The 12,619-nt window shown below is 36.3% G+C and overlaps 2 protein-coding genes across 2 annotated transcripts; one reads left to right on the top strand and one right to left on the bottom strand.

The window, feature by feature from the left end:
* Positions 1-118: 118 nt before the first annotated feature.
* Positions 119-4,802, top strand: zgc:112148 (uncharacterized protein LOC550424 homolog). The gene is made up of 7 exons (XM_059348862.1): positions 119-172; positions 347-414; positions 527-671; positions 2,634-2,723; positions 3,229-3,348; positions 3,437-3,565; positions 3,660-4,802. Exons 1-7 carry the CDS (start codon positions 161-163, stop codon positions 3,684-3,686), a joined length of 591 nt encoding a protein of 196 aa, XP_059204845.1. The 5' UTR covers positions 119-160; the 3' UTR covers positions 3,687-4,802.
* A 277-nt stretch (positions 4,803-5,079) lies between these two features.
* Positions 5,080-8,433, bottom strand: LOC131984007 (uncharacterized). The gene is made up of 4 exons (XM_059348860.1): positions 8,070-8,433; positions 6,031-6,241; positions 5,791-5,949; positions 5,080-5,680 (listed from the first exon to the last, which is right to left on the bottom strand). Exons 2-4 carry the CDS (start codon positions 6,221-6,223, stop codon positions 5,424-5,426), a joined length of 609 nt encoding a protein of 202 aa, XP_059204843.1. The 5' UTR covers positions 6,224-6,241; positions 8,070-8,433; the 3' UTR covers positions 5,080-5,423.
* Between the last annotated feature and the right edge of the window lie 4,186 nt (positions 8,434-12,619).

The raw sequence follows: 12,619 nt of genomic DNA, 5'->3' as shown, positions 1-12,619 counted from the left end.
TTTTCATTTGGGTTTGATTTGTTAGCATAGACTGTATATAAATAAGTTTGTTAGGCTAAACTTTGAGTCAGGCACATTTAAAGCCACACTTCCTTGGGGTCCTTAGCACACGTTATTGTTTACAACCACGTCACCAGGAAATACATCCCGGAGTTCCAACATGCGGAGACAGGTAGAAATCGATCCTAAGTTTGATTTTGTGATTAATTAGAAGCAGTATTAGTTTTTGGATGTCATGTAAATCTTATGACTTGTTATTTTAGACTTAAATATCCACGACATTTAACAAATTACAGGGTGGAAACAGATATTTGGCGGCGTCGCATTAACCTGCTTATGTTTTCAGGATTTCCAAGACGCTCCTCTTTTTGGTGAAGATGACGGTAACATCAGCCAAAGAAAGTCCAAAATAAGGTGACATGTGCTACTTTTGTTTGTTGTGTACTTTTGAGTTACCGTTCTGTTCTGACTAAATATAGACTTGGCTTTATAGTTTTAACTTTAAGGAGTAAAATCTGTGTTTCAGACACCCGCTGGTCACATTCTTCCACATCTTCTTCCGAGCAAGTGCCATTTTGGTTTACCTGCTATGCGACATCTTCAGCAGCCGTTTCATCGCCTCCATGGTCACCATCATCCTCCTGCTGTCATGTGACTTCTGGACCGTAAAGGTGAGCAGGTCAGGTGGATCAATGCGGAAATAAAGGGTCCTATTAAAGCAGACCTTTTTTTTATTGACAAAGAATCATGTCGTCACCCTGTTGAAATAATCGCCTAACTCATTTTTTCAAGTTTTGCAGGAAACACAAAAAACTTCACCAAAAGTGTAAGATATGACATTTATTGATCATTTCACTCAAAAAGGATGTAACAATGGATGACTATTGGCATAGTGATAACACTGTGTGTAAATGATGTAACTTAAGATAAATAAACGACTTAGGCAATTTTTTTGAACATGCCTTTGTGACTTAAGCAAGATATGGTAACACTTTATTTTGAAGGTGTCTCCATAAGAGTCACACAAGCCTGTCAGAAACATGACATGACAAGTATCATGAGCATTAATGTTACTTCAAAGTGTCATTAATGTTCATGACACATCCCATGTCATGTTTATGACACGCGCATGTCACTCTTATGTAGACACCTTAAAATAAAGCGTTACCAATAGTGTCAAAAATAAAACACTGATAGACTAAACTGATAACTAAAAAATCTCCCTCTAGCTCTTTTTTGCTGGGTTCTTATTTTAATGCCCATGAATGTGGCAAATTGTCAAAGAAGTGATGGTCTTAAAGGGGTAAATCACATGATCTGATCATCTGAGCATGTAGGCGATTTTACCATAGGTGGCCGGCGTCATGAGGAGATGATTTAGGCAAAAAAAAAAAAACAACCCAAAAAACCCAATTTCGACAAAAAATTAAGCGATTATTTTAACAGTGTGACGATGTACAAAATGTCATGACATATTAACAACAACAAGTAACACCTCTCAGCAGGGCACATAAATAATATATAGAAAATAATATAGAGAAGAGAAAAATACAAAAGCTTAAATAAAATGGAGATAATAATAATAATAATAATAATAATAAGGAGAAGAAGAAATAAACAGGTCAATACATCATACATCACACATACCAATTAGGGGTCTATGAATATTTTAAGATCATCATATGCTGCAAGGAGAGACAGAGCATGTTTGTGTTTCATTAGTTTCAAGGCAATGAGGTGATTGTCCACAAGAGTCTTTTTAAAAACATAAAGAAGTGGTTTTGTTTTTCTCCATTTGGATGTGTGGATGATGAATTTTGCCAGGATAATCAGGTTGTTTACAATCAAATCACATTTGGTGTCTTTCAAAAAAAAAAAAAACATTTTCTCTTGTGAGATGAGTAAGTTGGATTTTAGTTGATAGCCAGTCCTGTAGACCAAAAAAGTCCCAGAGTGTATGCAGTGGAAAAACAAGTGATCAGTAGTTTCAATTTCAGTATCACAGAAGCTACAGTTGTTATGATCAATACCAGATCTCAATCTTAGCAGCTCATTGGATGGATAAGTATTATTCATGATTTTGAAGTGAACTTCTTTAGTTTTGGGGCTTACAGGATACGTAAGATATTTGGCTCTCAATTGTTATTGACTTTCAATGTTAATGTCTGATTTAGGAAATAGTTGGATTATGGAATTTCTGTTTGATTGTATTGGGTAAAGAATTTTGTTAAGGTGAGTACGCATGGCACCTATAGAATGCTGTCAGGAAACATGATTTTTGTTGTCTATAGCACAATGAAAGTAGGGGAAAAAACGTTGCACACTCCATATGCATTTATATTTTTATTTGATAATGTTTTAGCCCACAGGCCTTATACAGATTATAGCACCATCCAATACCATCCAATTTAACGTGTTAAAGTGAAATTGTCAGGATACTGTATATAATGTAAATAACTATGCAATTTACTAAAGCTTTAAGTTGCTGGAAAAGCTTGAAAATGCTGCTGGAAATGCTTGAAAGTGCTTGAATTTGACTTTGGAAGAGGAATCCAAATATTTGTGTTGTTTATGATAGTATCAAATCAAAGTATCAGGATTTCCTTTAAAGTTGGATGCCCTTTTCCCCCCAGAATGTATCTGGCAGACTGTTGGTGGGCCTTCGGTGGTGGAATCAAGTGGATGAAAATGGAACGAGCCACTGGGTATTTGAGTCAAAGAAGGTAAGCAGACGCTCATCAGATACAACCCAGAAGGCCTAGCAGGCTTTTTCACAGGGCTCTTTTTGACACGAGAGAAAAGAGATAATTTTTCTGAACAAAGGCTTCTCGCGTGAAAAAGCACACATTTGGAAAAAAGCAACAACATCCTTGTAAGCAAAACAGCCTCATCACATTTCCTTTTTTATGAAATTTCATTAAATATGACTTTGGCAGCATGCAACCTGTTCAAGAGATAAGCACATTACTGTATGTGTGTCTACAATTTCCCAGGCTAAGCACGCCTTGCAGCAAAAAGTTTTAAAGTGCCAGTGTAATATTTGCAACGCCTTATTACAGTGTAATGTAGCCGCATGACCTTATTGGACAATTGAAAGTGGTGTAACATGAACAGATGCTTTGTCCTCCCTTAGAAAATCATAAAGGACAATGGGCATGAACTTCCAAAGACATCCCAGTTGTTTTATTGAACAGCATGAAACTAAATCTTGTGTCCTTTCCCTAACAGACACACAGTCTGAACACGAGTGCCGAGTCTCAGATCTTCTGGCTTGGACTCGTCGTGTGCCCCATGTTCTGGATCGTTTTTGTGTTCAGCACCATCTTCTCTTTCAAGATTAAATGGCTGGTCAGTTCAGCATTTTTTTAAAAGTGTAAATTGATTTAATTTCAGTGTAATTAGCAGCTAATTGTTGGTTCATATCTCATCCCTGCAGGCTGTAGTAATCATGGGCTTGGTGTTACAATGGGCCAACCTGTATGGTTATGTCAGATGCAAGATGGGTGGGAAGTCCAACCTGGGAAACATGGCAAAGAACTATCTCGGTGTCCAGCTTTTTAAGCAGGTATACAAAGAGTAATCATACTTCCCTTTTCATATTTTTGGCTTCATGACAGCATGTACGGTATTAACCTTTGTTTTTGTTTTTTAAACTAAAGGCAATGAAGAAAACAGAGGGACCTTGAAGTTGAAGTGGAGGAGGGACGGCACAGCTGCAGTGTGATGGGCACTTTATATTTACTTGATTCCGTTTGGTCTTTTCTGAGGGTGTGTGGAGTTATTTTCTTTAGCTTTTTTGATCAAATTATTTTGTATCTCTGAATTAATTATCTGATGAATACAGGAATATTTGCCAAACTTTTCTAATAGTTAAAAAAGAACAATGTAGTTGCTTTTGAGAATACATTTTATTCAGTAGTTTAGGCTGTGCACCATTTCTGAGCACAGGGAGACTTGTACTTTTTAAAATGTAAGGTAATTTTTGTAATTTAATCAATAACTGCAATGGTGAGCTGAGTTTACCCCAAAACTGCCCATAATAAGCTTTATTTATCCTGAAAGGATAGTTGACCAAAGTTAGCCAAAACTGTAATTTAACCTTTTAGGACACAATAGTTTCTAGTCTACTGCTCCAGTCAGTTGCTGTGTGTTATTGTGCGACATTAGTGAATCCAAACTAATCCCCCAAAACACAAGAAAATTTACACAACACAAAGTAATGGGTGGATGCATGCAGCAGTAGACCAGAGACTCCTGTATTCAGCAAAGTTAAATTGTTGTTTTGTCCTGTGGAGTCTGGTGACTTTGAAAAGCACACAGTTGGATATAACTGCTTCAGTTCCAAGTTAAAGTGGTTAAATATTCTTAATATAGGTTATGTTTAAACATATGCTGATATTTTTTAAGTGGCTAAAATGTTTTTTTTTTCCCTGCAGCCCCTAACCACGTCAGTACATTGCCAACCACCATCTACTGTAGCTAATACACTAAGTTAAGACACGTACCTCATACATCCCCAACAACCCAAGTTCAGGGCAGTTTTGTTGGAAAAACATGCTGCATGCTGATGTGAAAAGGGCTTTTGGGGATAACATTTATAAATAGATTTGTTGCCTCTTTGTGCCTACTGTTTAAACTCGGAATGTGGACCATACTACTTTTACTTGATTTAATCACAACTTTATTTTGTTTAAAAAACAAAAATGAAATGAATTTTTTGTCATGAATGTCATGGTTTGTGGGGTATGGTTTGGAGTGGTTTATAAAGTATAATGTTTAAAAAACACGCTGTGTAGATGTGATTTTATTCAAAACCCTGGTCATTTACCCTGCACTTTTCTTAGAAATTCAATAAATATAACAAAGCCATGATATAGAAACATACAGTCTAACATAGACGTGTTTAAACATTATGTTAAGAAATGTTAGTTATTAAAAATGGTGTTTAACAGAACTTAAACAGTCAGTCATGCTTAGAAAATATCCTCAGTGTAGAAACTTATCAAATACAGTTGGTCAACAGTCTGTCTGCTGTGAATGATTCAGCCACTAGGTGGCAACAAAGAAACACCACATACATTTGTCTTTTCCCTTCATTTATTATATTTGTAGAGGCATATTTTAAGCACTTAATTCCATGCATAAAAACTACTGAAAAATCTTGTAATTATGCCATACAAGGCCTGAAACAGGTGTTGTTAAATATAGAAAAATATTAAATAATAAAATCTCAGTTTCACATTCGTACATGCATGATGTGACTGAAAATTACATCAGAATTCAAGGATGAACTTGTTAGATTTTGAGAAACATGCCGACACACATCAGCACCACATATGAGATGTGAGGTTAAACAAATGTAAAAAAATAATAGTGAGCTTAGATTTGCATCAATCTTTAAATCTTTAATGACATGCATTTTATTAGTACCAGAAGTCAAAATGGTTAACGACGCATTGGTGTTTAGCCATCGTAAAGATCATGGCAAAGAAGTATATCGTGCCCAAAATTGAATACAACCAGAAAAATATCTGGTCCAGTTTTTTGGCAAACTTCCGATTTCTTTCACTTTCAGCTGTCTGTGCGGCAAAAGCTTCCAGGAAGTTGACCACCTTTCTGAGCATTCGACTGTCCTCCTCTGAGCCATTCAGCTGAACAACACTGATGTCAGCTTTGGCCTCTGTAGGGATTGAAGTCATAATTCATTAAAAATAAAGACTGAGTATAATATTACCCTGCGCTATATCAACAGCAATGCAGTACAGATTCAACACATGCACTCCTCCTCACCTTCATCCTCTTTTTCATTTTTGGTTCCTGTGACTTCTGGCTTTGATCCTTTGGAGCCGCAGCAGGAAAAGAGACGGCCATCTTCGGCCAACCTTGTCAGCACCATGGACACCAACATGCTGAATACCATGAGGACCAGACAAACACAGAAGTGGGTTCCTGCAGCACAAACAAGACGGTGAATGACTCAAACTGTGATGCTGTTAATGAAGTTGGTTTGTGTGTGTGCGTGTGACTGACGGATGATGGGGCTGCAAGAGCTGTCTCCGGGGAGCTGATCGTTGAGGATGATGATGAACATGGTGAAGCTGAGCACTAGTGTGACCTTGAAAGAGTTGCGTTCGCCACCTCCCAGCGGCAGAGCGAAGCTGACCATATCAGCCAGGACGATCAGAATACTGGGCAGCATTAACGTTAAGAAGGGGTTGGTCATTTTGATGCTCAAAGCCACCTGAGAAGTATGACAGACGGGATTTCAGAGTAAAATACAGAAACTCCTTTTTTATTATTTTAGAACCAGAGTCAGACAACTTAATTTATCCCCAAAGGGGCAACTCATTTGCAGCTTTTCCAGTCCATACATACAACTGACAACAAATCAATTAAGACTAGGACTGTTCTTGTTTTTCAGACAATATGTTAAACTAGCAGGTAAGTTGAGTATTCAGTTTGAATTTAAGTTTGGAGTCAAACACAGTACCAAAATATTTGTAGGAGTCAACAGTTCCAACATTTATATTATGGATTGTGCTTGCTCTTGGTGTGTCTTTATCCTGGCTAAAATCAATGATCAACTCCTTGGTTTTTGATACATTAAGATCCAAGAAATCATCATCACACCATTGTACAAAAGCAGGCCTGATGGTCTGAGACTTGGCCCTGAAGAAGGGTCATGATGGCAGTGTCAGAGAATTGTATGATATAACTGCCCTCCTGTGATGCTTTACAGCTGTCTGTGTAGATTATAAAGAGTAGAGGTGACAGGACACATCGTGAGGTGAGCCTGTACGGACGTGTCCATTTACCAACACCTGCTGGATTCTGTTTGTAAGAAAGTCTAAAAGCAACACTAAAAACTGATCAGGTAATTTAAATTAGGATGCAAGGCTGTCAATTAGAATGTAAGGCTGCATCCCATCAAAAGCAAAAGAGAAGTCAGCAAATAAAATTGCTGAATCAATTTCTTCCCCATAAAATGTCAGAAAATAGTAAAAAAAAAAAAAAAAAAAAAGTTCACATAGTTCAAGATGACATATTCAAATCCTTGATTTGTCCTGTCAACAGTCTAACATTTAAAGATACTGAGTCTACTATCATCTATCTATAAAAGCAAGATGCGTCTGTGTGTGTGTGTGTGTGTGTGTGTGTGTGTGTGTCTAGGGCATATCTCGCTGACCGTTAGTCAGACTTACTTAAGATTTTGTATGTGGCTTGTGCATGGCACGAAGGTGTGCATCCTCAATTTTGAAGATTTTTGAATTCATTTTTCAAAATATCTTTATTCACGCAGGACGTGTTGCGGCTTTGCACTGTTTCCGATCGGACGCCTTTTAGGGGAGCTCCGCCCCATTGTGTGATAGGCCTACACCTGGTCAGTAACACAATTCACTCTGGATTTCCACACCTGACTCATCTCATCTGTAAGTCTATTTAGCCTACCTATCTTTCAGAGTTTTAAAGTGCGCTACAAGGTTCGATTTTCTAATAATATTCATATAGTTTCCAGCAAATATCAATGTTCAATGTTCACCAAAAGTCACAAGATAAAACAAACCAAATGATTGAGGCAGCGGTAGACCAGCTCCCACTCCCGTGCTCTGTGAGGTAAAATTGCTGTTTTTGTCAGTGGAGTTTGATAGCTTTGATGAGTGCATAACAGCTTCCTGTGCCTAAACTTAAGTTAGTAGTCAAAATATTCTTTCTTTTTATAGGTGGCTAAAAAATGCTTAGCTTCTGTGCTGGTACTCCTGTCTGCTTCTCAAAACCGGGGGCATGGCAACCACCATCTACACTATTTAATACACGACAATGGATAAGTACCTCATACAACGGCAATTCAATAAATCTGAACTATCCCTTTTAATATCAATTTAGCTGCAGTTCGATTTTCTGTTTATCGATTAATTTTCTGTTTATCCACTTATCAATTGATCAACTGCTTGTTTAGTTCCTATTTAAAGATAAATAGCCTACTTTTAGGGTTAAAGCACTATTGCAGAAATTCAGTGAATTAATACCTATATACAGTATGATGATTCCACACGCCCAAGAGTTCTTACCTGGAGGAAATAGCGGTCATCTCCACGTTGCTCGAGGCCCACAGCGTCAGTTTGCCAATCTCCATGAGAACCATCAACAAGCTGGAACGCAAAATCACCGAATGCCAGCTTGGTACCACATCCTGAATGAAACAAAGCCTTCTTTAAAAACACTTCACTGAATTAGCATTGCACTCCAATGAAACTGACATACTCATGATGGACAAAAAAAAGGAATGAAATTATAACAGCCAATATATTTATTCAACGCGTACTTCCTCAAAAACCTGGTGCCTACATTACCCACAATGCAACATGCCTTCCAACAGTTTGGTCTTAAGCTAGCTACAGCTAATGTAGCCTCAAGCACCAGGGTAGGCTTTTCCTGTAGTTCTGTGCAGTAGCGGACTCAGACTGTTAGAAGGGCAGGGGCGAAAAAATAAAAAGGGCCCATTCTGCACAACATGGGGCCCCACCAGCACGCAAAAAGCTATGATGCATCATGTCTGATGAAATATTAGAGTTAAGTTAAAAGGAGATCCAGATCAAAGTAATTAATGATATGGTACTGACAATTAAAAGTATCAAACCAAATCATCTAGGGGGGTCCAGGGGCATGCCCCCCCGGAAGAAAATTTGTAAATTTTTAAGTAAAATGCATCTATTTTGAGCACTTTGAGAGCTAAATGAGAGCAAACATTATTCACAGTTGGGTGATATCGTTTTATAGAATCTCTAGAGGGCACATCATCATAATTTAATGTATAATGGGGCACCCTAGAGGGCAATCAATACGTTTTTTCATGTGTAAAGGGCAGCCAATAAGGCACTTTCTCTCATTTTCACCACTCTAGAGGGCACTTTAGCGCGCTTTTTCAACCATGGAGGCATGAGGGGGGGGCGGCACATCAGTGTGGCAATGCTTTGATTGGAATTGGAATATCATTCTAGATAAAGCATATTTTTAGTATAGGCTAACTTTTTTTTAAAAAGTTGCAAAGACACCACAGACATTCATAACCAGTAAATACAACAACATTTTCTTTGTTATGTAAAATGATGAAATCAAGCAAATTAAGACATATAACACTAAGTTTTCTCTTGAAACTTGAATAAAATGAGTGAATTGCTGAGCTCACCTTCCTTGGTCCAGGCTTGGATTGCGATCGGGCATGCGTCACTAGCGAAGGGATAGTTGAACAGGTTGATTTCACAGTTCACCTCAGCATTTATGATCACCGAGTGCTTCACTGTGCCATTCCAGGATACATGCAGGTCAGGGGAGAAGTGCCTCATAACTGTTGTTAATCTACAAAGATGATACGAGATGAATATCAACAAGTCCCTCTATTGAATTTATGATAATACTTTGATTATGTTATTTAACCTACCCATTTGTTACGTGGATCTCTGGGGTCCAGACTTTACGTACCGGCAGGATCACTTCATCATACGGGTAAACTGATTGGTCCCATCCCAGCTCAGGATCTGACCACGCCTGTGGTTTCAAAGAAAACATTAAGTGATTGAAACATACTAATTGTTTCTTATTGTCAGTTTTTAAGCATTTTTTAACCTACAAGTGAGGCTTGAATTCGACTTATTAGGCGGAGATTCTTTGTGTCCTGTGAAAAGAAAAAAAATGTGGTTAGGCAAAACTTTCAAAAGAAAAAAATCCTTTTTTTATTTTTATATATTTTTACCATTCTTTGATGCACAACATGGGTCTAAAGTGACCCGACTAAGTTTTTATATTCTATATCTTTGCAATAAATTCATTTCATCATTCAGTATTGCAGGTTTTCCTCAAATAACTTCTTTTTGATCATCATATATCCTCATTTTTTGTTTTAATTTCTTACTTTTTGAATAAACCCCTTTTTTATCACTACTTAATGCACAAGGTCATTTCTGAAAGGGTCAACAATTTAAAACCTGACAAAAAGACAAATAATAATTATCCTATTTTGTTAAATTGGTGTTTTCCCAATGGAAATTATTATTTGGTGGCTCTAATAAGTCTGAAACGTTAAAATATGAGATTTTCCAATGTAATCTGGTGATTCTAACAACTCTTTTTAAAGTTAAACCTTAAAAATAAGACAAACATAGTTACAGATAGTCAAATTGTTAATTTAGTGGATCACTTTTTGTATCACTACGCTTCTAATGCACAAGGTCATGTGTGTAAACTTGATGTAATAATGCAAAAACTATTTTTCTTCATAAAGTATGAAAGGAAAAATGGATATAATGATCTGTTGTAATAATAAAAAAAAAAGATATTCAAACACACAGCCAGCATGAAATAACATGGAAAATGAATGCGGGTCATTTTTGACCCATGTTGTGCATCAAAGGGTTAACACACCTTTAGTAGGTCTACATGTACAAAACTTGAAAATAATAATACAATATCAATTAACTATAATGTATAAGACTATACTTACAACTGCCACGGTCTGGTACTCAAAGAACAGCACGGAAATACTTTGGGTGCAGTTATCAGTCTGGGGCTGAGACAGGAGGTTTTTCTTGATCAACATTTCAGCCAGACATCTGCGTGTTGTGCATTCAGAATTAACATGCCTACACCCTGAAATTTATAAGAGATAAAGGTAAACCAAAGCTTTGACCATTCAACAAAAAAACAGACACATAAGTTACATAAGTTAGACTTACCAACGGTTAGTAAAGTCAGGAAGAAAAGAGCCCTCCACAGACTGTGGGGAAGAAATCTCATAATTTCTGATTATTAGACTTTAATGTATGACTGATAACTGCAGATTGACTGTCAGCTGTGGGTCATTATACTTAAATAGGCCTGTCTGTGACGTTTAACCACATATCAATAAAACTACATAGGCATACGTGACAATAGGAATGATCCACATAAGTGTGTAAGAATACTATTGCGTGCTTGGTGCACCGCTCAGTGATCCTGTGCAAACAGTCGGAACACAAATGTAATTACTCTCACTGTCTCTTCACCTGCCAGCGGAGCACAGGTGGATCCAGCTGCTATTTGTTGTTATAGCTCGCCAGGCTACTCTACATTACAATGGGTCTGTGGCAATGGAGACCTGAGTTTATCGGAAAGTCTCCCTGCCAGACATGCAAAACAAAGATGGAGAGGGACACTTATTGTTTTGACAGCTGGATGATGAGTTAAGGTTTTGTAAATCATATGGTTTACGTTTCACGTTATGGCTCAAATGATCATTCAGCTCACCACAACATTGTTTTTTCATATATACTGCCCTACAAAGCCTAGTTGCAGTAACGTACTCAAAGGGGTAAAACTGACAAAAATTGCGTGTTTTAAAAGTGTTTTAATGTTTTTTAACTGGCCAGCCAAATGGGTTATAGGTAAGTAAGTGATAATATATGACACTTAATTCTACATGTATGGATGATGTCATTTTTATGCAAAAAAATTATGATAATTTATTTGACCTTTGACCCCAAAAGTGTAGTTATTGCACTCTGGTTTTGCTGGTTCTAATAGCAATGCACAAACAGAGTGCACTAACTACAATGTTGTTGTCTTCTTTCAGCTTTTTTTATTTTGTTTTCATTGAATAAACATTTTCAATTTGATTTTGTTATCAATGTATTTAAAATTGTTTAACAACTCTATTCAAAGATTTGCACATTATAAAGTTAATATTATAAAGTAATGGTATATTTTAGTCTTGATATAATTATATCTCACTTTTTTACTTCCCTATCTACATCTGCCATATCTACATCCCTATCTTGATGATAATTCCCCTATCAAATAAACTTATAATTTCTATTATTCTTGTCTTCACTATTCAACACAATGAAGAAATAAGTAAAATAAGGCTACATTGCATCACAGTTAGATTATTTAGTTAAAGTCAAAGTCAAATATGACATTTCATAAGTAGTTTTATTGAAACCGTGAATATAAATACTGTATAACATTGGAGTACCTTTTTTCAAATCAAAGCTCCATAAACTGCATATTTAAATAAAAAAATATCTTAAATAAAAATAGCCTATGAAATGAAATAGGCCATTCTTTTTCCCGAAATAAATATATTTATATAAGAAAAGAATAACGAACATTACAAAATAACTAAATATGACAAAGTAAGGGCACCTAGTAAGGGCAGCATTTATATATAAAAAAAGAAAAATATTGATCGATATCTGTCAAAAGATATATGTGATATGGTCTAATTCCATATCACATTAAAAAATATATTGATATATTTTTATATCGATATATTGCCCAGCCCTACCATGCTTGTAGGGTAATAAAAGAAAAAGTTGTTTGTTTGTTTTTGTTTTGTTTGTTTGTTTGTTTGTTTGTTTTTTGTTTTGTTTTTTTCGTTTTTTTAGCAATTTGAGCTTTAAAAAGTGCTAAACAAAGAAAATAAATGTAAACAAAGAACCAAAAAACAAAAATCTCCATGCTCAAAACATTTGTTTCTAACTTCCTGCTGCAGCTATAGTGAAATGCTTTATGAAAAATGAATAGTGATAATTATTTTAAACCCATCACACACTCTGTACATTCTTCTGGATTTCCTTCTGAAACA

Source organism: Centropristis striata, chromosome 13 (assembly GCF_030273125.1).
Source record: "Centropristis striata isolate RG_2023a ecotype Rhode Island chromosome 13, C.striata_1.0, whole genome shotgun sequence".
NCBI lineage: Eukaryota > Metazoa > Chordata > Actinopteri > Perciformes > Serranidae > Centropristis > Centropristis striata.
The sequence above is the reverse complement of the archived record's forward strand: the minus strand, read 5'-3'. Positions and strand labels throughout refer to the sequence as shown.